The sequence below is a fragment of the Varanus komodoensis genome, unplaced genomic scaffold, assembly GCF_004798865.1.
Source record: "Varanus komodoensis strain SLA01 unplaced genomic scaffold, ASM479886v1 scaffold44_3, whole genome shotgun sequence".
Taxonomy (NCBI): domain Eukaryota; kingdom Metazoa; phylum Chordata; class Lepidosauria; order Squamata; family Varanidae; genus Varanus; species Varanus komodoensis.
In genome coordinates, this window is record NW_025336010.1 from 1,331,330 (window position 1) to 1,358,437 (window position 27,108).

A 27,108-nucleotide genomic window follows, 5' to 3' on the forward strand; every position below is an offset into this window, starting at 1 on the left:
TAAATGGGGGTGCCCAGCACTGGACGCAGCACTCCAGGCGAGCCCTGGCCAGTGCTGAGTCGAGGGGAGCTAGCACTTCACGTGACTGGGAAGTGCTGCTTCTATTAATGCAGCCCAAAATACCATTTGCCCTTTTCGTGGCCACATCACATTGTTGGCCCATATTCAGCTTGTGATCTACAACAACCCCAAGATCCTTCTCACTGGCAGTATTGTTGAGCCAAGTAATCCCCATCTTGTAACAATGAATTTGGTTTCTATTTCCAAAGTGCAGACCTTGGCATTTGTCCCTGCTGAACTTTATTCTGTGGCTTTCAGCCCAGCCCTCCCACCTGTCAAGGTCACCTTGAATCTTGGTTCGGTCTTCCAGTTTTGTGTCATCTGCAGATCTGGCGATCCTTCCCTGCACTTCCTCATTCAAATCATTAATAAACACGTTGAAGAGTTCTCAGCCCAGGACTGAATAATGCGGTGCCTCACCTGCGACCTCTCCCAGTTGGAGGAGGTGCCTCGCACAAGCACTCTTGGAGACCGATTCCACAGCCAACTGTGGATCCACCCGATGGTTGACCCACCCGCCCACTTTTTGCTAGTTTGCTCATCCGGAGACCATGGGGCACTGTCAGAAGCCTTGCTGAGGGCAAGACAGGTGATGCCCACGGCATTCCCCCAGTCCGCCAGGGGGCTGCCGAACAGGTAATGGGACCAGGCAGACTGGCCGGGCAGGACTCACGCATCTCGCTGCGCGTGCACGCGCGAGGCCGCAGGGCAGGAGGGAGCAGCCGCCACATGCAAGCACTTCGAAGAAGGTGCCCCTCCCATGCTCCTTCAAGGAGCCCCCCAGTGGGAAGGCAGGAGGCTGCCCTGGGGCACACGTACTTGGCTGAGCTGGAGCACACGCCAGGTGGTGAGCCACCGAGGGAGGCCATGAAGAGCTGGGGGGCCCTGCTCCCCTCCTGAGGGGGCAGCTCCACAAGCACTCGGAGGAAGTGAGGTGGGACACAGGACCCTGATGAGCCTTTGCAGAGCAGCTGAGCCGGGCGCTGCCTCGAACTTTGCTCAGTGCGCCCTGGACGGAGCCGCAGCTTGCCCCGTGCGGGTGCTTGCCAGCGCCAGGCCCGAGCATGCACCTCGCCCAAGAAGGGAGCGGAGGAAACGGACGCTGCGCCGGCTGTGTCTCACAAGGCCCAGTCATCAAGAGGCGGTGCTCTGCTCTGCTGTGGGACTGCTACAGCTGCCATCTGGCACTCCAGCCTGGCGGGACAGCCCGAGGGCTGGGCCAGCAGGCGGCCACTCAGTGCCAAGCAGAGCCGGGCGAGCCTGGAAAGCCAGCAGGCTGGGCAAGCGGCCGATGCCAGTCCGGTCACAGCCTGCGCAAAGCCCCTTACCGTTGAGCATCTCTGGTGCCATCCAGTAGGGGTTCCCCACCACAGTGTAGCGCTTTTTCCGGTCGCTCTTGCGCAAGGAGCGCTTCTTGACTGAGGGCTTTTCCAGGGTGGGCTTCTTCCTCTCCTCTACAATTAACCGGGACAAGCCAAAGTCAGCGACCACCACCGTCTTGTCCTGCAGCCAAGTACAGAGCAGCAGAAGTCAGCAGGAATTCCTCTTGAAGCAGGACCCATCGGGACGGAAAGGCCCCGATCCCACCGCTGGCGGTCCTGTGGGTGAAGCGCAGGCGTGCAGCCAGGGCCTGCGAAGCGCGATGCCACGCGCCATGGCAGCCCTGCGCCCGAGCGTCTTGTTCGGAGGCTGCGGTGAGGTGGCCAGCCACACCCGCCTCGCAGCTGCAGCTGCAACTGCACTCGTGGGACGTCTGAGCCGCAGCGCAAGTGTCTGCCAGCCCCGGTTTTCCCTAAATAGCCCTTCCTGCACTGCTGCCTGTGATGACGGCGAGGGAGGGCAGGAGGCTGGACCCCCACAGCAGGCCAAAGGGGACGCTGGGGGAAGCGGCACCTCACGTCAAGTCCTGGCTCACCAACCACTGGGCCCGCTTAAGTCCAGACTAAGAGGAATCTAAGGGTGGGCTCCTCCTGACAGCCGCACGGCACTCCGACCACCAAGCGGTGCAGCTTTCCCACTTCTTTTGCAGAAACTGCCATTTCCTTACTGGCAGTTGGAGACAGGTGCTGCGACCCGGGGCGTCAAAGGCGCTGCACAGTGTGGGGGGCGCAGAGGCCGGCCCTGCCTGGCGCCCAGCCTGGGGAGCATGCCCCTCGCCCTGTGGCACACCCCCGTGACACGCGTTTCCCCAGATAGTCACGCATGCCTGCAGGCCCAAGGGGTGCCTCCTGGCGCCGCAAAGGCCGCGCGTGGGAGGCCTCCGCGGACCACCAGAACTTCCTTAGGAGCCTGCTCAAGGCGGTGGAGCGGGATCCTCGCACACAGATGCTGCTCTTCTACAGTCACATCCATCCAAGCAGCTGAGCAATCTTACTTTCGGAACAAAAATGGAGGGATCTTACCTTCCCACCCCCGCCCCCACTGACTGAGGAGTCCTGCAGCCTCAGACTAAGGGAGGAGCACGTGCCCTGATCAGGGTGGGGGCGCTGGGGCATTCCTTCCGCTGAAGCTCAGGCAGCCCCCTGCAGGGGGGACCAAGAGACAAGCTGCCGAGCCGCCTCGCTTCCACAAGAGGAAGGGCTGATGGGGAAGCCTTCCCAGCAGGAGAGGGGAAATGGTGGTTGCTCACCAGTTTGATCAGGCAGTTGTGGGAATTCAGATCTCGGTGAATGATGCACATTGAGTGCAGATAAGCCTGCGGGGGGAAAAGCAGGAAAGAGATGTGGCTGCGTGGCCTGCGGCACCACTGTTTGGATGGGAGCAGGCCTCTGGCTCCCGCCAGGCAGCCTCACCAGCCACCCCAGCCCCTGGTCACGGGGCCCTCTGCAATTCCCACTGTGGGCCTCACAAGCAAATGTGGCAGCTGGCCTCGGGGGCCGGCTGCCCACACAGCTCCCAGTGGCTTGCAGCAGGCAGGACCGTGCGGCCCCACCCGCCCAGAGCAGGACCCCACGGCGGAGGGCTGCCGAGGCTGCCGAAAGGTGCTGACTGCCCCCAGGCAAAGCAACATCCCTTGCAATCTTTTCCATGCTGAGTCTGTGTGAGCACTCAAGTGCGGGGGGGGTGCGTCTGGGCCACAAAGACTTCAGCAAAGAGGCACCCCTGCCAGGCACGAGGCCTGCACAGAGACCAGCTCTGGCTCCAGAAAGTAGGCAAACGGCCAGGAACCTGGCACTCTCCAGGTGTGCTGGATGACTGCCCCCGTGACATGGTGTCCGCGCTGGCTGCAAATGATGGGGGGCAGCCCCCCTCACCTGGAGTCCATCAGCTTGGGGAAGCCTGGCAGGAGAAGAGGGGTCCCCCCGCCCCCACCCCCCTCACTCGGCAGTCAAATGTCCTTGGGATGGCTTGGGCAAACGCTTAGCCCAGGCGGCCGGCACGAGGGCAGCTGCTCCCCGGCCGGCCAGGGCCCACAGGCCACTCGACAGCCTCAGGCTCTCTGGGCCGCAGCTCATTCTCCCCGAGCCCCAGGAGACGGCTCCCAGCAGGCAACCTGGAGCACAGCTCACCATTCCTGATGCAATTCCTTTGGCAAAGCTGACTTTCTGCTCCCAGGGAAACGGGTCCTGTGAGGAAAAATGCCACAGGAAGCCAGATATCAGGGCGGGGGGGGGGCAGGGGGGACTTGTGCAGGGCACTGAGCCACTGCTGGACACACAGCTCATCCAGGCAGGTGGGGGAAGGGCCAGGCAAAGACATGCAGGCAGCCACTTGATGCTTGTGCAGGGATCCAGAGGACTTTCCTGGGCACAGCGCACCGGAAAGAGCACTACTGTCGTGCTCTGGAAAGTGCAACCCAAGTCATGGCCATGCCTCCAAACATTGCACTGCGGCCTCCTCTAGCGTGGTAGCCTTTGGATCCACTTGGACTCTAGTACCCACCACCTGCAGCCAGCGTGGCTACTGAGGTCGCCAGATAGGGAAGGCTGCTGTGGTGAGTGCCCAGACAGCCTGACCGTAAGGGAGCAATGCGTGCAAACCTCTCCCATCAGAAGGGACAGTTTAGTTTTAAAAACATATTTCAGAACATCCATTTTCAACCTGATGCCCTCAAGATGCAAGCCCATTATTTAAACTGATGAGTGTTTCCCTGTTCCTAGCATAACCTTTCCTAAGTTGCTGCCCTCTTAGATGTGCTGTCTCATTATTCCCAGCTGCAGTCTGGCTGCAGTCTGGCACATTTGGAAACCAGGTTCGGGAAGGCTGCCTGGGAAGCCTGTTGGATCTTCTAGGGAAAGATCCCCCCTCCTTTTTCATTCTACATGCATCAGCCCCCTCTCATCTGGGGTCCCACAGCGGGTGGGCACTGCACTCACCACGTTCCGGAGGAAGTCCTTCAGGGTCCCCCCTTCAATGTACTCTGTGAGCAGGTTCAGCCTCTTGTCCTTGTACAACACGCCAATGAATTTCAGGACATTGGGATGATCTAAGCTGCGCATCACCTTCACCTGATGTGACAGACAACACCCAAAAAGGCCGAGATGGATCCTGGCCTCCTTCCCCCGCACCCACACTTTTAACCAAACTAACAATACTCCTAAATCACCTCTTACACAGGACTCCTGTCCAGGATGCTGCTGCGGCAGCAGGAAGCCCAAGGAAGTGGGCCTCCAGGGACGGAGGGTGCCCATGCCCAAGCTCTTCAGAGCAGATGCAAGCAGCCCCATTAGGCCTGCTGCGATTACTCCCTACGCTCCAAGTGGGATCAATGCAGTGTGCTGCATGTAAGGCTGTCTTGAGGCAGCTTGGAAGCCGCAAAATGCCACAGCTGGACTAATAGCTAGGAAAAGGCAATCCGAGCCTCCATCTCACCCAGTCAGGTTATCAGACTGGACCGAGCAAGCTGTGCCCCACCAAGGGGGGCTGCTGGAGGCACGACGGTGCAAGGCAGGGCGACGATCCTTGCCCCGCCGGCTTTTGGCTGCACGGCAGCAGAGCAAGGGAGCAAGCATCATCTCTGCCAAGCTCCTTCTGGGGCTCAGTAGGGCAGCAGGCAGCAGAGCAACCGGGCTCCCCAGTTACTTGCCAGGGCGACCAGCCTGAAATGGCTTGTGGTGGTAAGCAGCCTTCAAGGCCTCCATTTCAAGCAGCAAAATCCCGTGGCTTGGTACTGGTTCTCCAGGCCAAGGCGCAACATTAAATGTCAGACAGCAACCCAAATGCACATGCAATGCGCACAGCCTAAAAGTCTTTTGCTCTCCCGGGACACATGAATGCTGACCTGGGCAAGCTTCTGCGCTCCAGTTCCTTATTTCAGATGCTGAAGGGGTAGGTGAAGAACCATGCATAGCTCCCAGATCAGCCTGAACAGGACTTTAACAATGTGTGCATACCTCTGTCAAGAAGGTCTTCTGTGTTTCTTCATCACAACGAATCAACTCCTTCATCACCATCACCTTCCCTGTTGCTTTGTGTGTTACCTTAGCCAAAGTAAAACAAAACAAAACAAAACAAAAAACCCAAGCCTTTACATTAGACTTTTGATGCTTCAGAGAATTTCGCATCTTTCGGAATTTCACCAGAGGCTCTGCAAAGGTAGGTGGGCAGTAGGACCCAAATGATGTGAGCAGCTGCACTTGGGGGATCAGCCCTGTACTCCCACCCCACCTGGCTTCATGCATCACTTCCTGGTTTGCTGAAACCATCCACGCCTTAAGCCATATGCACGAAGAGGTGGGAGCACGCAACCTCTTCCTGAACCTCCAAAAGCAAGCTTTGGCGGACCGCCTGAATGCAGTGTCCTCACAGCGGATGTGTTGCCACAGTGTGGCAGAAGCTGTCTATGAAACTACAATGCAGAGACCACAAACATACACTGACACTCAAACCACGAGCACATAATAGGCACCGCAGCCCCTCGTGTGTTTAATTCCGCCTGATGTATCTGCAGACTTCCAAACAACTTCCAAACCAACCAAAGCAATGCGTAGCAGAAGCGAGAAAGTCAGCCCACAACAATCTTAACAAGCATGGGGAGAGGGAATCACCTTTTGAAACTGTGCTGCCTTTTGGGATCTCTCAGAAACACTCCAGCTTGCTCTTTGAAACATGCTCCTCCTAACCCGCTGAGGCCTTATGCAAACAAGATGCTTTGTCATGGCTGAGTTATGTGCCCGAGCAGCTAAGCCACAGGCTGGAGCACTTGCTAAGACAAAGCTCTGGGGAAGGTCCAGACAAGTTCATAATTGGAAAACGCACAGGATCAGTTTAGAACACGTTTCTTTTTCCAATTACTTTGGGGCTGTTTTCCAGCAATCAAGCACCTGGTCTTCCCAAATACAGATGAGTACTTTGTTAGCTGATAGAATCAGCTCAGCAGATCACTGCAGTTCTGTTGCGCACGAGGGACACGACCTGGTTCGATCAGTGTCAGAGCAATGCTGAGTCAGGACTATGCCACAGGTCCTTTACAGAGCCACAGTAATTTAGTCTCCTTTCAATGTACAATCCAATTTAGCTGCTTTTCAGTTCCAGCCTCTATTAAACTGGAAACAATTTGTGCTGAATTGGAAATAATGACGACAGAGTGGCTCTCAGATTAGCTTTGCTTTTCAGTTGAAGGTTCTGTTCAAGCAGACATTTGGATCGCCAGGGGCTACAATGGAGGAAATGGACTTGCCTTCATGGAGGCAAAAGAACCTCCTGATTATTTTGAACACGGGGCTTTCCGCATCCTTCTTATTCTTCCTAAGTCATGACAGAGTTAACTTGATATTGCTACAGTGGCAGAGTAACAGTGAAATGCATTCTCAAGCAGCTGAGATTGCATGTTATATATCCACTAAGTTGATGAAAACAAACGGACAGGCATTACAGTCTGTGAGGAGAAGAAACCCTGAATCCACAGTTGGGCTACACCTTACCAGGAGATCATCCATGAACGTACTGCTTGGTGTTTGTGTCAGCACTGCATTTACAGAAGGGGCCCATAAGGCCAGTGGGGCCAATCCCCTGCTCAGCGCAGGCCTCCCAGTTACAGCGTCCCTGACAGATGGCTGTCCCACGCCGCTTGACCGCCTGCAGTGTGGGAGAGACACCAGCTCCGCAGGTCATTGGCTCCACCGTCACGCTGTTCCAACAGTCGGGACGTGTTTCCTGGCGTCTAGCCACAATCTGGCATCCTGTAATTCAAGCCCTCTATTCTGTGTCCCGCACTCTGGGAATATTGAGACGCTGGCCCTCCTCAGTGTGGCAGCCTTTCAAGTATTTGAAAAGTGCCACCACATCTCCCCTCAGTCTTGTCTTCTCCAGGCTAAGCACGATTAATTCTTTCAATTTCTCCTCCGAGGGCTTTCTTTCCAGGCCCAGATCTGGACACAGGACTCGAGATGGGGCCTAACTAATGCTGATTAGAGGGGAACCGGTACCTCATGTGTTTTGCAAGTGATACTTGTATTAATTCAGCCTAAAATAGCATTAACCCTTTTTGCAGCCACATCACATCTGGATATTAAATTATATTATGTAGCAAATCAAATGAGATCTATACCAGATGTTATACTACAGCCTAAAAAGGCAATATGGGCAAAATTAGAGTACCAACAAATTGAGGGATCACTTTTATACCATTTTTAAACATATGAGATGGAAGATGAAAAACCCCTTCCTTAAGAATATTGGGCAAATCTGAAAAATGCATAGAACAAGATTTATGTTGACAATCTCACCATGAATCCCAGTCATAGAAATTGAAGGTCTTCCAGAAAACTTGATAGTTTGAGAAAAGTATTGAAGGAAAAACAAGTTTAAAAGTTAAAAACTGGTTGGAGAAAATGAACAAGAAGGAAGGAAAAAAATAATCTGGTTTAATCAGAGCAATGGACTAAAGAATGGATAGAATGGTAAATGTAAATGTAAAGATATTACTAAATTTGAACAGATTGTTTTATATAAGGAGAGACAAAACATGATGCACACAAGGGGAATAATAATTGAGATTTATAAGATTTTATTAGATATGGAGAATCACTATGACTCTCTGAAGGTCTCATGGGAAACAGACTTAGGAGGGGATATAAATAAGGACTCCTTCCTGGATCACTGCCTTGTTGTGGCGAAGGGGCTTCCGTAGCTCAATGAAGCTCTGAGCTGTGCCGTGCAGGGCCACCCAAGACGGACAGGTCATAGCAGAGAGCTCTGACAAAACGTGAGCCACTGGAGAAGGAAATGGCAACCCACTCCAGTACCCTTGCCATGAAAATCCCATGGACAGCACCAAAAGGCAAAAAGATACGACGCCGGAAGATGAGCCCCTCAGGTCGGAAGGTGTCCAATATGCTACTGGGGAAGAGCGGAGGGCTAGTACTAGTAGCGCCAGAAAGAATGAAGCAACTGGGTCAAAGCCGAAAGGACACTCAGTTGTGAATTAATCTGGTGGTGAAAGGAGAGTCTGATGCTGTAAAGATCTATACTCCATAGGAACCTGGAATGTAAGATCCATGAATCCAGGCAAGCTGGATGTGGTCAAACAAGAGATGACAAGACAGAACATCGACATCTTAGGAATCAGTGAACTAAAATGGACAGGAATGGATGAATTTAATTCAGATGACCATCAGGTATATTACTGCGAGCAAGAATCCCTCAGCAGAAATGGAGTAGCCTTCATAGTCAATAAAAGAGTAGGAAAAGCAGTACTGGGATACAATCTCCAAAATGACAAAAGGATCTCAGTTCGAATCCAAGGCAAACCATTCAACATCACAATAGTCCAAGTCTATGCCCCAACCACTGGTGCTGAAGAGGCTGAATTTGACTGGTTCCATGAAGGCCTGCAACACCTTCTAGAATTAACACCAAAAAATGATGTCCTTATCATCATGGGGGATTGCAATGCTAAAATAGGAAGCCAAAAGATAACCGGAATAATAGGCAAGTTTGGCCTTGGAGTACAAAATGAAGCAGGGCACAGGCTGGTAGAATTTTGTCAAGAGAATATGATGGTCATAGCAAACACTCTTTTCCAACAACCCAAGAGACAACTCTACACATGGACATCACCAGACAGTCAACACAGAAATCAGACTGACTATGTGCTCTACAGCCAAAGATGGAGAAGCTCTGTCCAGTCAGTAAAAACTAGACCAGGAGCTGACTGTGGCTCAGATCATGAGCTTCTGGTTGCAAAATTGAAGAAAGTAGGGAAAAGCACTAGGCCACTCAGGTATGACCTAAATCATATCCCTGATGAATATACAGTAGAGGTGACAAATAGATTTAAGGAATTAGATCTGATAGACAGAGTGCCTGAAGAACTATGGATGGAGGTTCGCAACATTGTACAAGAGGTAGCAACTAAAACCATCTCAAAGAAAAAGAAATGCAAGAAAGCAAAATGGCTGTCTGATGAAGCTTTACAAATAGCTGAGGAAAGAAGGGAAGCAAAAGGCAAGGGAGAAAGAGAAAGATACACGCAACTGAATGCAGAATTCCAGAGAATAGCTAGAAGAGATAAGAATGCCTTCTTAAATGAACAGTGCAAAGAAATAGAAGAAAACAATAGAATAGGGAGGACCAGATATCTCTTCAAGAAAATTGGAGATATGAAGGGAACACTTCATGCAAAAATGGGCATGATAAAGGACCAAAATGGCAGAGACCTAACAGAGGAAGAAGAGATTCAGAGGGGTGGCAAGATTACACAGAGGAACTATACAGCAAGGCTATATAGCAAGGGGACGGCATACAAAAACTTTAAATAAATAAATAAACTATATAAGAAAGAGCTTAACATCCCTGATAACCACGATGGGGCGGTCACTGACCTTGAGCCAGACATCCTGGAATGTGAAGTCAAATGGGCCTTAGGAATTCTGACAACAACAAAGCTAGTGGAGGTGACAGTATTCCAGCTGAGCTATTCAAACCCTTAAAAGACGATGCAGTAAAAGTGCTACCCTCACTATGCCTGCAAATTTGGAAAACTCAACAGTGGCCACAGGATTGGAAAAGGTCAGTTTACATTCTGCTCCCAAAGAAGGGCAATGCCAAAGAATGTTCAAACTACCGCACCATTGCACTCATTTCACATGCTAGCAAAGTGATGCTCAAAATCCTACAAGCTAGGCTCCAGCAGTATGTGGACTGAGAACTACCAGAAGTACAGGCAGGATTTCGAAGAGGGAGAGGAACTAGAGACCAAATTGCCAGCATATGCTGGATCATGGAGAAAGCTAGGGAGTTCCTCTACTTCTGCTTCATTGACTATGCTAAAGCCTTTGATTGTGTGGATCACAACAAACTGTGGCAAGTTCTTAAAGAGATGGGAGTACCAGACCATCTTATTTGTCTCTTGAGAAACCTATATGCGGGTCAGGAAGCAACAGTGAGAACTGGACACAGAACCACTGATTGGTTCAAAATTGAGAAAGGAGTTTGGCAAGGCTGTATACTGTCTCCCTGCCTATTTAATTTATATGCAGAGCACATCATGAGAAAGGCGAGGCTAGATGAATAACCAGCTGAAATTAAGATTGCTGGGAGAAATATCAACAACCTCAGATATACAGATGATACCACTCTAATGGCAGAAAGTGAAGAGGAACTAAAGAGCCTCTTGATGCGGGTGAAGGAGGAGAGCGCAAAAGTTGGCTTGAAACTCAACATTAAGAAAACTAAGATCATGGTATCCGGTCCTCTCAATTCCTGGCAAATAGATGGGGAAGAAATGGAGGTCGTGACAGATTTTATTTTCCTGCGCTCCAAGATCACTGCAGCCAAGAAATTAAAAGACGCTTGCTCCTGGGGAGGAAAGCTATGGCAAATCTAGACAGTGTACTAAAAAGCAGAGACATTACCCTGCCAACAAAAGTGCGTATAGTCAAGGCTATGGTTTTCCCAGTTGCAATGTATGGCTGTGAAATTTGGACCATAAGGAAGGCTGAGCACCAAAGGATTGAGGCCTTTGAACTGTGGTGCTGGAGGGGACTCCTGCGAGTCCCTTGAACCACAAGGCGATCAAACTGGTCAGTCCTAGAGGAAATCAACCCTGACTGCTCTTCAGAAGGCCAGATACTGAAGATGAAACTCAAATATTTTGGCCACCTAATGAGAAGGAAGGACTCCCTGGAGAAGAGCCTAATGCTGGGAACAATAGATGGAAAAAGAAGAAGGGGACGGCAGAGGATGAGGTGGCTAGATGGAGTCACTGAAGCAGTTGGTGTGAGCTTAAGTGGACTCCAGGGGATGGTGGAGGACAGGAAGGCCTGGAGGAATGTTGTCCATGGGGTCGCGATGGGTCGGACACGACTTCATTACTAACTACAACAGTGGCAATGTGTCTTTTACTGTAAGGATTTAATATTATTTAGGCATTCACCATATTTTTTGATCACACCTTGTATATAACTCCGAACTTAATTTGTTTCAGGATGCCATATTTGCTGTTTAAGTTTACTGAAATGGGTAATGTTTAGGGTTTGGGAATGGATTAATTCACTTTCCACTATTTCTAATGGGGAAAACTGCTTCGGACTTCAAACAATTCAGAGTTCAAATAGCCTCCTGAAAACTAAGTTTGAATTAGCTTTCCCAACCAGCTTTGTGTCATCTGCAAATCTGATCAGCATTCCCTGCACTTTCACATCCAAATCATTAATAAAAATGAGGAAGGTCACTGGGCCCAGGACTGAGCCATGCGGTGCCCCACTCACTACCTCTCCCCAGTTGAGAAGGTGCCATTGAGGAGCACTCTGGACATCCAATTCTGTAGCCAACTGTGGATCCACCTGATCATTGTTCCACCCAGCCCACTTTTAGCTAGTTTGCCGATCAGAATGTTGAAAGTTTTGCTGAAATCAAGATATATTATGTCCACAGCATTCCCACAGTCACAAGGAAGGCTATCCAATCAAAATAGATCAGATTTCTGGCAAACCTTGTTGTTGATAAATACATGGTAGCTTCTGGTAACTACTCCATTCACTTCAAGGTGCTTGGACACTGAATTCTTTATTACCTGCTGCAGAATTTTCCCAGGAATTGGTGTTAGGCTAATAAGTCTGCAGATCCCACATCCTCCTTTTCGCCTTTTTTGCAGACAGGGACAACACTAGTCTAATCATCTGGCACTTCTCCCATCCTCTATTTCGAGACTGGGGAGTTTGAATAGACCTTATAGCCACCACCAGAACTGGAAAAACTTCGAGACTGTTCTCCTCCTTCCCCACTCCTGTTTTCCTTTTGTTCTGTATCACCGAGCTCGATTTAGCGAGCCGAAGACAGTCCAAACTGGCGGGCTGTTGACTGGGCCTGCTGCTGCTGCTGCTGCTGCTGCTGCTGCTGCTGCTGCTATGTGCCATCAAGTCACCTCGAACAGATGGCGGTCCAGCGAAGGACTGCACTCCGAAATGTCCTGCCCTTGGCAGCCCTGCTCAGCTCTTGTAAATTCAAGGCTGTGGTTTCCTTCGATAAATACCCAATAGAGATACTTTCTAGTTGGCGGTCTAGAAATACATTGTGAGGAGGCAGAGGGGCTCACCCCTTTTCCCGGGGCATCCAAGGGAGCAGGGCCGCAGGCAACGGGACGAGTCTGGGAATCTGCGTGGGCAGAACAACGCATGGGACTGCAACAGCTGGGAGACGCGGGGAGCGCGCAGCTGTGCGGAACTGCTGGCCGGGGAAGGAACAGCTGGGCGAGGGAGTGGTGCGCAGGAGGAAGATATAAAGAGGAAGCAGAGGAAGGGAGAGACGGGGACGGAGGAGAGGGATCAAGGAGGAGACACGCATGGAGATTGTGACAGGCTGGCTTTGCTGTCTTTCGCAGAAAGGTGAACACAAGCCGCGCGCGGAAACCCGGTGACCAAAACACACAACTCCCCGTTGCTGCAGGTGCGACGCCACTTGTTGCCATAGATACAGGGAGGAGGAAGGGCTGGAGCAGGCGAGGGCCTTGGCGCTGTGAGCAGCACAGCCGCAAAAGTGGTAAATGGCAATAAAGGGGCCCAGTGAGTGAACCGGCTGCCTCATTTGTTTCCCCATGAAAGTAAGGGAATGAGGTGTCTCTAGCGTGCCCCTCCCTCCTAATATGGTCACATACATATATCTCTTTTATACTTCCAAAGTATTTTGTTGATTGACCCACTAGCAAAATGAGAATAGCTTTTGCAGGACACAGTTAAATGTCCTTCCTTTGGTAGATTGAGAAGGATGTCCCTACTTCTTTAAGCATCCAGAATCTTACTTGTTTTGTCCTTGAGTGCAATGTCTATCATAACCTTAGAGTTAGATATATCTTCACTTTGTTGCAGTCTTCCCTGAAAAAATGTGCTGTTATTGTTTGATATAAGTAAGTATGAGAGCCAAATAAATATCCAGAACAGTCAAATTCCTGTTTTAGACTGCAAGTTGTATGCAAGGAAGGGCTAAAGGGACAAATGTCAAACTTTAGAATATTTTTCTCCCTGTGCTACCTTATGGTCCCTGTTAATATTAATACTTTGGTGTCTCATAATAGAATTAACCATGAGTTTAGGTCTGGCACAGACATAGTTGATGATCCTGGGAAAGGCAGTTACCCTGACTCTTTACTCTCTTTTTCTATCTTAGCTCAACCGTCGAAACCACAGTGCTACTGTGCAGTTGACAAATTGCCAAGGTCGGCACAAATCACGGCTGAGCATTGCTGGGGCCTCCTGCTCACTCCCCTCCAGACAGACTCCTGCCTGCTCTGCCACAGCCAGTCCGCACCGAGCAGCGGAGCTGCACTGGCCTATCTGGGCACTCACTCCCATTTGATGATTTCCCCTTGCTTAAATATATTTCTGACGGGGTTCCCCCGAGTCTTCTGAGACCTTCCTCGTGCATTGGTGTTGCTGTTCTGGCTACATAAGCAGGGTGTCTCCGAAGATCGGAATTCTGCTTGGAAGCGTGACTGGGTCTAACGCAGCCAACCAGGCCTGCAGCACGCTGCCAGCTTCCAGGGCCAAGCCAAGCAGCCAAGTCTGACAATGCTCCGAGCCAGAGGTCCACAGAAGGCTGCAGGAACAGGAAGACAAGCACAGCACCTGCAGCCCAGCCTTCCCCTCTCCTGCTCCTCCAAAAGAGCCAGCCAGCCAGGAGCACAGGGTACTGCTGGGCTGTGATGCACCTCCTGAGGCCATGCAGGGGAAGCTGTGATGAGGCAGGCCTCAGCCGTACGCTCCCGCCCTCGCCACGTGACTGCCCCAAATGGCCCGTGGCAGCTCCGAGGCAGGGCAAGCACCAGCACGAGGCCACAGGGAGTCAGCCGAGTCGGCGGGCAGCGCCAGGCGCATTGCAGAAGGCACGCTGCGGTTACCTGGGCTTGCTACATGCCCAGCCACACGGAGGAGGAGGAGGAGGAGGAGAGGCATGTTTGTTAGAGCGGAAAGGTAAGAGAAGCCGGCAGGCAGCCTAAATGAGGGCAGCCTTTCTCAGGCCGGTGCCTTCCAGGTGTGTTGGCCATGCAGGCCAGGAATGATGGGAATTGTGGTCCAGCACATCTGGAGAGCACTGATGAAGGCTGAAGTAAGACCCAACTCAGAGGAAAATGTGTTCTCAAAGCAAAGCAATGCAGGATGCTCCCACTGTTGATGCAGCCCCGAGGAAAGTATCCATCAGTGCAGCCAGACTGGAGAAGATGGAAGCGCTGCATCTCGTAAGGGGAGGTGCTGAAGCATCCTTGCTGTTACCCGACATCCATTCCCTGCCTGTCTTCCCTTGCACGGAGCCCAAAGCGGCTTCCACAGTCCTCTTCCTCCCTGTTTCGTCCTCAGCACCGCCCTGTGCAGTAGGTCAGGCTGAGAGTGTATGGCTGGCCAAGGTCACCCAGCGAGCTCCAAGGCAGAGTGGGGACTAGAACCTGGATCTCCGAGGTCCCCTGCATTACCCCCTCCCCACTACACCGCACTGGCTTTTCTTAGACACGAAGCCTTCCAAAGCAAGACAAACAGCAAGCAACACAGGGACCCTCGTTCAAGGTGCAAGGCACCTACCATTCACTAGCTTTTTAGCCCTCAACTGAAATTGCTTTCAGCATGTCTCATGTAGTCTTTTGAATAGTTTTCAAAATAATCCATGTATATTTGTACATTTTGCTATTGCTGCACTACTTTCTTGACTGGCTTTCAATTAGGCAATCACCTTTTCCCACTTCCTCTCCCAATTCACCGGCAGCAACCCTCCGTTATCTCTGCACTCCCGTGTTAAGAAGCGTAGGCAATAGAGAGAACCAGTGACTCAGGTAGTTCCCAGGGGAAGTGGAATTTCTGCCCAGCCCAACATGGCAAGAGTAGCAAAGATGCAGTGGAAATTTTTAGTGAAACCGGAGGAAGCATGCGACAGGTCATGCCTCAACATGGTGCCAGCTCTTCGTTTCCTCACGCTTTCACAGAGGGCTCCCTTATCTGAAAGAGGGCCAAGGACTGTTGAGAGAGAGGCAGGTTACTTATGTGTAACTGCCATTCTTCAAATGGCCATCTGTGCGTTCACACATAAAAGTCTGTATGCCTGTGTAAGGCCCAGACTGGGAAAAACTTCAGTAGCGGAGTGTGCTGGACTGGGCAGGAACCCTTCCCCTTCCAATCCCAGGGTCCCACAGTTCCCTTAGAGACCGCTATGAGTCCCTCAACCGAGCGGCAGGTGAAGGAGAGGTGCCAACCGAGTCCAGCCCCAGCGTCCGTGGGCAGAGGGAGGACACGGTTGGTGGATGACAGGCAGTGGGGCTGGAGGGCGGGTTGGGCGAATGCACAGACGGCCACTCAAATAACAGCTGCTGCAGGTAAGCAACTACCTGTCTTCTTTGTGGTCTCCATGCATCACACATATGAGCGACCGGCAAGCTTGCCCTGTGTAAGGCGGAGGGAGGTTATGGCTAGAGAAGAATGGATGAGAGCACTGCTCTGCCGAAGGCACAGTCCTGCCTCGCACAGACAAACAGCTGGGAGTGTCAAACAAACACTGATGGGGTGGGCCTTCTGGGCCTGGGTGTCTGTGGAGTGGGCTTGCAGGCATGCCACAGGGCGGAAGCCCACCATTTTGTGTGCAAGGCTATTATTATTATTATAACATTTCTATGCCACCCCTTGCCGAAGACTCGGGGCGGCTTACAACACAATAAAATACAATAAAATACAAAAATAACAATATAAAATTAAAATTAGCAATATAAAATAAATAAAAAATATAAAAGATATAAAAGAAGTTGCCCTGGCCAGACAAATAAGCAAATATTGTTAACAATTAAAATGACGTTTAAATAAAAAGGTCTTCACCTGGCTAATGGTGTTGGAGACCCACTTCGATTATCTCTGTGATGAGACAGGGACTTCCTTCCTTTGGCTGTCATAACACACAAAAAGTCTGCAGGGAGCAGCAGATCCACTCGGTTCTTGACTTGTAGAAGGGTTAGGGTTAGGACTACCTCGTCCTATGGCAGAGGGCATTCACTTGGAGTGCAAAGCTTGTTGGTATGGCGGGCCAACATGATGGCTACGGGAAGGCTGTCTTCCATGACAGGTGGTGCAGGTCTGTGGTGGCTATGAACTTGAAGGACCTCCTCATGAGGGACTGGAGGATGGCCAACAAGCTCCACAATGTTATTTGGGGGGCGGGGGTGAAATTGCAGAGGTCTCGCAGGAACTTGTGTGCTGGGGGTATGTAAAGACGGATGTGTGTGTCCCACCCGATTGGCAGGTGAAAGGAGGTGTATGCATATCAACGAGGAGCTGAGGCCATTGTGAAAGGGGCTCTGTAGAAAAAGGAAGGATTGCTCAATGGAGGTGCCCTGTGGGTCAAGACCGTATGTCCTGGCAAAGGCTGTGAAAGCATTCTGCTTGGCCAGGCAGGGTTTCCAGGTTGTGCGAAGGATAGGATTTCCTATCCGAGGATTTCCAGATTCCAGACCACCTCCAGGGTGATCCTCCAAGCCATGGTGTTCAATGCCCTGATGTCTGGGTGGAGAATGCAGCCCCGATTCTGCAAGATAAGGTTGTTGAGACTGTGGCAGATGGATGAGGTTCTCCTTGGAGAGCTGAAGGACTTGGGAGAGCTATGGCTGCCTTGGCCACCATCGGGTGATGAGAAGGCAGTCCACCCCATCCCTCTGGATTTTTGCAATCACCTTGGTGATCAGGGGAAGGAGAGACAGGCATAGAACAGGGCTCAGTCCCACCTGAGGAAGAAGGGATCTCATAAGGAGCCAGTCCCCTGCCCAGCCTGGGAGCAGAACTGGAGGCATGTGGTGTTCTGTGCCATGGCAAAAGGTCAACCTCGGGCAGGCTCCACTTGTCATGCAGGTCTCTGAGGACTAGTCTGTTGCGCTGCTGCTTGTGCGGGTCCAGGGTGGTATGGCTGCGGGTGTCAACTAATGTACTGCCTGCTGCATGGATTGCCATAATGGTGCACTTTCTGGCTATGCACCAATCCCAGATGGTGGATGTCAAGGTGGTGAATGGAATCACCCATGTGCCCCATTTGTTAGGTAATACATGCCCATCATACTGTCCAATGCAATCTGGACGTGGTGGTTTTTGCAGGAAGTCTGAAAGGAGAGCAGTGCCTTGTGCATGGCCAGCATCTCAAGGAGGTTTATGTGCCGCCGTGCCTCGTGGGGGTCACAGAGGCCTCATGTGCACACATGGTCGCGGTGTATGTTGAAGGCATCTACGGTGATGGCGACTGTGGGTCCCAAGGGGGGAAGTCGACTCCAGTGGTGAGGCTGTGCAGGAAGGACCCCCCCCCAGTAGGCCGCCTTGTTCAATGATGGGAGATGCAAGGCGGCGCCACGGGGCCCCCTTCCCTGGTGCAGGCACAGGTGAACCACAGCTGCAGCAGTCCACGCAAAGCAGACCACTGAGACTGAGGCAGCCACACATTCCAGGAGCGTCTGCAGGCCATGCTGTGGTCCCGCGCTCTGCTGGTGGCCACTAGCACGCACACGCGCACTGATCTTGGTTCCAGCAGGAGGGCTTTGGCAATTGTTGAGTCCAGGAGGGGCCCTATGAACAGGATGTGCTGGGAGGGAGGGAGAACAGATTTGTCATGATTGATAAGCAGTTGCAGGTTCTGCAGAAGTGCACAGGTGGCTTTATCCTCAAAGGGCCTACCAAGAGCCAATCGTCGAGGTACAGGATGACCTGGACTCCCTGCAGCCACAGGTAGGCGCAGACCATGACCAAGCACTTAGTGAAGACTCTGGGGTGGTGGAGAGGCCAAACAGGAGGGCAGAGGATGGGAAAATCTTCTCCCCAACCTCAAAGCATAGGAAATGTCTAAATGTGTGGCTGATGGCAATATGGAAGTAGGAGTCTTTGAGGCTGATGGAAGCGAGCCAGTCTGCCTGCCATAGTAGGGGTAGGATGCTCTGCGGGGAAGTCATTCTGAACTTCCTGGCTGTAAAGGACTTGTTGATGCCTCTGAGGTGGAGGCTCAGTCCGAGCCCCGTCCTGTTTCAGCACTGTGAAACAGCAGGAGATGGACCCTCTCTATGGCCTCCAACAGCATTGCTGGGGAAAGAGTGGTGGTCCAGACCAGGCCGAGGGGATGCAGGGTATCAAACCTGATCCTGCAGCCCCATTCCAAGATGGGCAAAATCCAGGAATCTGACGTGGGCACTTCCCATGCGGGGAGAAATCGGACAAGATGGGGCGGCCTGGAAGGGACCATCAGCAACACTGGTGCCTGGTGGCTTCCTGCTTTGGTGACAGTTTGGGATGGGCTTGGGAGTTGCACCTCCTGTACAGGAGTGCAGCCTGAACCCTAAAGGGACAGTTTGGGTACAAGCGCCTGTGGGTGGCGAGTGGGGCTGGGTTGGGGGCTGAAGTCCACCTTCTCGGCAGCGAAACGCACCTTTTGAATGGAGCCCACGTGCACATCAGGGCAGACACCGAGGAGACGTTCTCCTTCAGAGGGAAGGTGTTCCAGGCAAGCACACGTCTCCTGAGGGGCCTACTGAGTGCACCCAGATATGGCAACGGACGGCCATTGCCCCCACCACGGCCTCCCCGCCACAGTCCATATGGCATCCGGTGGCCTCAATCGGATGTTTTGACAGCTTGGACACCTCAGAGGGAACAAGGCGCGCAGCCTCTCACAGGCCATCGGGGAGGCATTCTGCCACGGCCCCCGTCTTCTCCCAGAGGAAAAGCTGGTAATGGGCCATGGGTGCCTCATAGTTGGAGACCCAGGTTCCCCGTGAGGAGGCTGCATAGATGTGTCTAGAGAGGCCTTCAAGGCACCATCCCTCCTGGTCAGCTGAGGCAGTGCGCTCCTCCTGGGAGGTCCCTGCATGGACTGCACAATTGTGGAGATCAGTCTGGGGTAGGTGCCGGAGAAGAAAGGGCACGTCTTTTTCCAGCACCCAGTAGACATGTTCAGTGTTCCATGACAGGGCTGGGGCGGCAGCAGGGGACTTCCAGGAGCGCTGGGCTGTCCTGTGCAGGGCCGTAGGAATGGGATGGCCACCAAGGCCAACGCTTTTGCACCCAGGGCCTCTTGCCCTGGCAGCTGTGCCACGTGGAGCCCCAGGCTGCAGGCCGTGTGCAGCACCCTGTCTACAAAGTGGCCCCTCTCCTCCCATGGCACAGACGACAGCACTGGGGAATGTTTCTGAGGAGGCCAGTGAGTGGATGGAGTCCATGCTGATGCACAGTCTGTGCTTGAGGACAGAGATGGTGAACACTGGCACAGAGTGTATGGAAGCTTGTTGTGAAGGGTCTACGTGGAGGTCAGAGGACGGCATGATGTTGACATATGGGATGTGGTGCCTTTGGCAGCCGGCCATGAACTGCAGGAGCAGCAGCTGATCACACTGGGGTCTCAACATGGCCTGGCGCCTGGTGTCAATGTCGCCACAGCACTGACGGGTCTCGGCATCACTCCAGCTCAGTGGACATTGGTGCTGTCTGGGTGTTAATCTCCAGGCATCTACCAGCACCGATGGCTCAGCATCAGTGGGTCCCGATGGCATCCTGACATTGGCGGTCAGTGTCAGCGACTGGTGTGGCCCAGGCATCATCCGCTGGTGTCAGTATCCTAGCGTTGAGGAGTGGTGGTGCCGCCATGGTGTCAATTAGTGCCAATGTGAGCTTGACGTTGATAGGTGTTGGCACAGCCCCAGCGTGGCTGGCGTCGGTACCCTTCCCAAACCCACTGGCGTCTGGCTTCAGCTCGCGCATCTGAGAGGTCCGGATGCTCAGACAGCTCCTCAGGGTAACTGGAACCTGGGGACCTGTGGGTGCCTCAGTCCCAGTTGACAAGGGGAGTGCAGCAGAGTGCCTGGTGTCCCCTGGAGCCTGACCCAGGTGCTGAGAGCAGGCTTGGAAGCTGTCCAGACATCAGACTGCTCGGTGATGTGGGGTATGTGGCTGCAAGACGGGAGACCTGCATGCCGGAGGCGCATCTCTGGAGGGAGGGCATGGACAGCAGTCAGCTGATCTGCCTCTCCCCTCATTTTGGTGAGTTGTTCCACAGCTGGCCATGGGGTTGACGGGCAGCTGCTGGAGGTCTAGTGCTTGGGGCTTGTGCAGCACTATTTCTTGGGCAGGGTGGCAGTCATCTTCTTAGCTGGCACAGCAGCCATTTTCTTGGGCTGTTTCGCAACCCCCATGGTCCCAGGACCCTTGGAGGTGGAGGGGCAACCCAGGTCCCGTCTGGAGGACTCGGCTACCAAGAGGGCCCCCTTCTGCAATTCAGCCTTCAGCCAAGTGCCCCTCTGATGGCAGGTTGGCTCCCTGAAGGCCTGGCCACGAACACAGGTCTCCACAAAGCACTCCTCACTGAGGCAGAGGAGGGAGGCGGGTCATCAGTGGGTGGCAGTCGAGCCTTGCAGGAGGCGCAGATGCGGATGTGACTACACAGACAGGTGAGCATCGGGAGGAAGGCCAGGAGGAAGGGCAGGCAGTGGGGAACTTGGGGAGTGCAAAAGCAATGAGAGGTAGAAACATATGTTTGGGTTTTTGTTTGTTTTTTGCAGGAAGAGTGAAAATAGTCCAGCTGATAGCAGATAGTGAAAAAAAGCATGAGAGAAGGGGAAGGAGGGGAAGAGAGAGAGAGGGAGGGAGGGAGAGAGAGAAATCAAGGCAGGTTCTTAACAGCAGAAGCAGAGAGAGAAAACAAGGCAGTCTACATGATGGCGGTCGAAAAGGAATTGAAGAGTGGGTGGCAGTCCCTCCCCTCTAGCCATGGGAACTGGGAGAGGAGGCGCTCCCACCCAATCCAACATGCTCAGCTTCTGGAGCTTTTCCAGCCTAGGCCTTGTGCAGGCGCAAAGGCGCGTCTGTGTGATGCAGAGGCCACAAAGAAGAGCCCACAAAAGGAAGTTCAGGCTACCTTTAGCTGCTTTTACAAGAGCTTTCAAGAACTCTTCCCTCCAATACTGTTACACTCACTCTCTTATTATATTCTGCGTCACTCAACCACATTTTCTAAGGCTTATAGAACCATACAAGAAATAAAACCAAAAAGGCAAGTTGCTTATTTGCAACTGTCGCTCTTTGAGAGGTCATCTGTGCATTTGTGGGCTTTGCAGGTGCGCAGGGCCTGTTGCCAGGAAGCTTCCACAGCTGCGTGTTCGCTGGGTGGGGCCCCTCCCTTTCCTGCACCAAAGATGTGTGGGGAGAGGCTCCCACCCATCCCCTCGGTCCCCATGGAGACCGCCACGGCCTCTGGATCGAGCAGGGGAGAAAGAACCCCAACCCAGTCTTGCCCTGAGCATCCATGGAAAGTGAGGAGGCAACCACCGGAGGGATGAAAGCAAGTGGGGCTGGGGGACAGGTTGTGTGAATGCACTGATGCACTCAAAGAATGGCAGTGCTTACTGACACTTGTCTGTGTGTTTCTTGACACTCTCAAAGAACTCCAATGGATCAGTGATACAAGACTTCCCAAGTGGGTTCTTTTTCAGCAGGGCTTGTCCCTCTCTGTGTTACTGATTCTGCCTATAACAATGTTTTCAGCCAGTTTACCCAGCATAGCTGTTAAGCTAATTGGCCTGTAATTCCCCAGATACCACCTGGATCCCCATCTAAACATTGGTGTTTAGGATGGAAACCATCTGGATCAAGTGATTTGCTGACTTTCCATTTGTCAATAAGGTTCTGCTTTTGTTGCCACCTGCCCCACTCTGGAAGGTCAGCATACCAAGCAGGGCTTCTGTTGCAGATCTTAGGGGCCGGGCAGGTTTACATGGAAGCACATGGTCCTTCAGGAACCAGGTCCAAATACAGGATCCTTCCTGGTCTGAAGCCAGAGGCAGTATAACATGGAAGCCAGTGACGCCACCAAGACTCCCAAGATTCCCTGTCAGCACAGGCAAAGGCCACACTAGTTGGGAAAGGTGGAACTGGAGTCCAACATAGTTGGCAGGTGCCACTTTGGTGGAGGCTGTTTTTGAGCAAGCCTACTCTTGAGCCAAGGCAGATTGCTTAAATGTAATGGTCGTTCTTCGAGTGGCCATCTGTGCATTCACACATTATGGGTGCTGTGCCTGCGCAGTGCCTGTTGCCGGGAAGATTTAATAGCTTTAATGGTTTTTGGCAGGAACTCCGTGCCCTCCCCTCCTCTGTAGTATAAATGGCCGGAGTGCCCGCCCTTTCCCCAGTCAATTGAAGACCGTCTGTTCACCCCCAGGTGGAGCTGGCTGATATCGAACTGACTCATAAGGGAGAAAAAGTATAGAAACAAAATACATGCACACTCATACATACATGCGTGCGTGCATGTATGGTGACTAGTTGTATAGTATACCTTGTCACCAACACCAAGTGGGGCCGGTGGACGGGTTGTGTGAATGCACGGAGGACCACTCAAAGAATGACAGTTACAGGTGAGCAACCTGCCTTTCTTCATCGTGGCCTCCGTGCATCACACATTATGGGTGATTTACAAGCTTACCGCACCTGGAGGCAGGACGGCGTCATCACTGGAGAACTGTGGCGAGGACAGCCCAGTTGAAGGAGCAGTCCTGTCTGGCCTTGATGTCTAAGCGGTACTGCTTTGTGAAAGTGCACAGAGAAGACCAGGTGGCCGCTTTGCAGGTATCTTGCAAGGGAATGCCAGCACGGAGGACAGAAGAAGCAGTGACAGCTCTTGTGAAGTGTCCTTTTGGACTAACAGGTAAGTCCAGTTTTGAAGGGCAGTAAGTCAGTTTAATAGTCTCCCTTGTTGTGTTCTGAGTATTTGACGAAGAGCCGTTTGGTTTTCCTGAATGACTCATTTCAGGATCAACAGAAGGCTAAACACTGATGGACATCCAAGCTATGTAGAGAACACTCGATCAGTGTCAATGGAGCAGGGAAACAGGCTGGTGGAACAACGTCCTGATTAAGGTGAAAAGGAGTCGCAACCTTGGGCAGGAAGCTGGGATCAGTGCACAGGACTACCTTCTCCTTGTGGAAGTTTATGTATGGAGGGTCAACACGAAGGGCACACAGTTCGCTGGCTCTTTTGGCCAACCTAATAACTACTAAAAATGCTGTTTTCCACGTGATAAGGCAGAGATCCATTATAGCTAGTGGTTGAAATGGAGGTTTAGTGAGAGCCTGTAGGATGACAGAGTGGCTCCACGTCAGGACCACTGATCGAGGTTTTGTAGTCCTTTTAGGAATTGACGCACAAGGTAATGTGCGAATACAGACAAAAATCCAGTGCATCCACGGTGATGCGAGACAACTGCAATATACACCTTAATGGAGGAAAGTTTAAGACCCCCATGGTGTAACGAGAATAAAAATTGTTGGATGTTCATAATGGTAGCAGATTGAGGTAGAAATTGGTTATCAGTAGCAAAGGAGATAAAGTGCTTCCATTTGGCATTATAGGAGTGCTGTGTGATCAGCTGTAGTGCAAACTGGAGAATAAACTGTTTATCAGGATGAAAGTTGGTTGAATCCATGGAAGATGTTGGTACCGATGTCAATACTGAAGGCGATATTGGTATGGAAAGTCCTGATGCTATAGACATAGATGTAGAAGAAGCAGGTGTCAATCCCAAAAAAGGTGTATATGTCGAATCTGAGGAAACTCAGCATCTGAAGAGGATGAGTTTGACAATAAAGATGAAGAAACAGTCAATGAATGAGCCAGGCGGTAAGGTTTAGAGAATCTAGGTCCGGATGTTGTATGGCACTGTGTTCCTGAGTGAGAAGATGGGAAACTTGAGGTAGGTGAAGAAAATTGTTGTGTGATAGTTGGAGAAGAGTGGGGAACCACGACAGATGGGGCCATCAAGGGGTGAGGAGAATTCTGTGAGTGTCGTCTTGTCGAATTTTGGCTATGGTCCTTATTATTAGTGGTATCAGTGGGAATGCATACAAGAATTTGTTCTCCTACCAAATCATGAGTGCATCCCCAATCGAATCCAGGCCAATGACCGCTCAGGAGCTGCATGTCCTGCAGACAGAGTTGTCGTGAGTCACAAACAAGTCTATGTCTGGTGTTCCCCAGTGTCGAAACAGATGTTGACAAACGTGTTGCTCTGGTTCCCACGCGGGCATCGTCAACATGTGCCTGCTGAGAGAGCTGGCTTCCTCGTTGTCAGCGCCTGCAAGATGGACAGCTCGAGGAGCAATCCTGTGGGCAATGCACCAGTTCCACATGCGGAGGGCAAGATGTGCCAACGGTACTGATTTCATACCGCCCTGTTTGTTTATGTAGAACAAAGTCAAAACATTGTCTGATGCTATCTGTACCATGTGGTCTTGTAGGATGGTTTGGAAGGAACAAAGTGCTTTGAAGACTGTTAGCACTTCTAGCTTCAATTGGAATAGCTGATATGCCTGGTGGTCTCATGTCCATGCCAGGTGCCTTGCGTCTGAAAAGACGCACAGTGGGCACTCCATTCAGTCAGTGAAGCATTGGTATAAAGTGTCATGGTCGGTTCCGGTGCCTAGAATGGAACTCCACAGGAGAGATTGATATTGATAGTCCACCAGGACAAGGTCTGGGGGACGGAGTGCAGAGTTTGTAGTAGCTGGTTCAGTCGATCGTGGTCCAGGTGGAAGTTGTGATTGAACCAGAGCTGCAAAGGTCTCATTTCCAGCCTTGCATTCGGCACCACTGATACCATGGACATCATATGACCGAGCACTTGTTGGATCAAGTGTGCAGGCATTGGGCAGTGATCTGTTGGATTGTAGAAAGCAGTCTTTCTTGTCGGTCCTGAGGAAGGAAGGCTCGTGTGCGTAGGGAGTCTAGGTGTGCTCTGATGAAACTGATGATCTGAGAGGGAATGAGGCATGATTTTAAAGTATTAATACAGAGTCCAAGTTGGTCTAGCAGAGAACAGGTAGTACTGATGGAGGCCAGAAGGTCATCCCTGGAGTTGTGCACTTGGTGAAGACTCTCGGAGCGGTAGCAAGCCCGAAGGGGGGCACATCATGTTCAAAGGCAATGGTACTGACAGTGAACCGAAGGAGACGCCTGTGAGTAGGATGGATGCTGATGTGAAAGTAAGCATCTTTCAAGTCCAGGGATGCGAACCTATCCTCTTTCCTGAGCAATGGAAATATATTCTGGAGTGTGGTCATTCTGAATTTTTTTGTTTTACTATATTTATTGACCCCACATAAGTCTAGAATGGGACATAGACCACCAACTTGTTTTGGTAACATAAAGTACCTGAAGTCGAAACCGTGCAGTCCTCTGAAGCGATGAAGTTTACGAACCGCTCCCTTATGAAGCAGCTCGGTGACTTCTTCCCAAAGGGCTGGGGAGGCTGCTGTGTACCGGATCGGGCTGGAAGGTGGCATGGTCTCAAACTCAATTTTATATCTCTGCTCTACAATGGTAAGAACCCACTTATCAGATGTGATGGACTCCCAGATGGGGATTTGGCTTTACAGCTGGTCCCCAAAAGGGAGGGGGGAAGGTGGGTTAAAGGAATGAGTAAACGTTTGGGCGTCCCATTGGCGTTGTCATTTATCTGCCTCTGGTCGGCGCCTAGGTTGTTGGTATCGAGGCACATTTTGTCTTTGATTCCTTTGTTGTCTCTGGCCATAGTGTTGATGTCCCGTGGGGTATGGTTGATGGTAAGGCTGGTACCAGTACTGGGATCTGTTCCATGGCCACTTACGTCTCTGCTGGGAAGATTTTTCATGTGATGTGCAGTCAGCTGAGCTTTCTGGATGTTCTCAAGTTTGTCATTCATCTTCGAATTAAATAGTCCAGAGCCGTCAAATGGCATGCTCTCAACATGCTGCATCGTCTCTTGTGGCAGATTACCAGCGTGATGGTGAAGGGCAACAGCACCAACGAGAGCTCTGGAGTCACAATCAACATGATGTCTCACTGTATTCAGCTGTTGTCTGAAAAGCACCATTTCCTCTGCAATGAATAAGTGGGCTAGTTCTCTTTGCTGGTCTGAGAGGAATGCAGTGAGGGACTCAATCTTTTGCCAGAGAAAAAACTGATGGCGGGCCATGGTGGCCTTGCAGTTCAAGATCCGAAGACTGAGTCCTATTGTGGCATAGATCTGGCAAGACATCATGTCAATTCTTCTGTCCTCTTTATCAGCCAGAGTTGAACGTTCTTTGGTTTGCTTGCCTTGTGAGGACTCGATGACTATTGAGTTTGGCTGCGGGTGTTTCAGCAGGAACAGGATGTCTTGCTTTCGAACTTTATATATCACTTCTAAACCTCTGCAGGTGGGATGTACGTGGTTCAGAAGCTGCCAGTCAGCGCCAGTCGAAGAGTGGTGATAAATGGCAGGGCGATGGACGATGAATTCTCTTTACAATGTTGTTAATGTTATCTTGGTTGGCATCTATGTGCTGTTGAATGTCTATCTCCAATGATTTCGTCATCTGCGAGAGCAGCTCAGAGAAGCTGGCCCAGAGACCCAGGACCTTGAGTGGAGATAATGGCATCAGGAGAAGTAAAGGCTTGCTGGGAGTCCTCCGAATCCGATCCTGATTGGTAGGGTGGACTGGATGAGGACCCACTGGGAGACGTTGGTGGACGGGTGAGCACTGCAGCAGATGTTGTCAGGGCGTCCCTCGACACTGAGTGAGAGGTAGAACGATGGGGACGTATTGGTGGTCGTGGGTAGTACCCGTATGGGGGGGTACTAATCCCATGGATAAGTTCGGTCAAATC

General features: G+C 51.6%; 1 protein-coding gene across 3 annotated transcripts in view; it reads right to left on the reverse strand.

The window, feature by feature from the left end:
* Positions 1-27,108, reverse strand: part of LIMK2 (LIM domain kinase 2) — a 105,166-nt gene that overhangs the window by 6,938 nt on the left and 71,120 nt on the right. For all 3 annotated transcript variants that reach the window (XM_044444410.1, XM_044444409.1, XM_044444411.1), the window contains 5 exons: positions 5,394-5,480; positions 4,377-4,508; positions 3,570-3,626; positions 2,690-2,755; positions 1,389-1,563 (listed from right to left, as the gene is read on the reverse strand). In XM_044444410.1, coding sequence (XP_044300345.1) covers positions 1,389-1,563; positions 2,690-2,755; positions 3,570-3,626; positions 4,377-4,508; positions 5,394-5,480 — 517 coding nt within the window. The remainder of the gene's footprint in view (positions 1-1,388; positions 1,564-2,689; positions 2,756-3,569; positions 3,627-4,376; positions 4,509-5,393; positions 5,481-27,108) is intronic.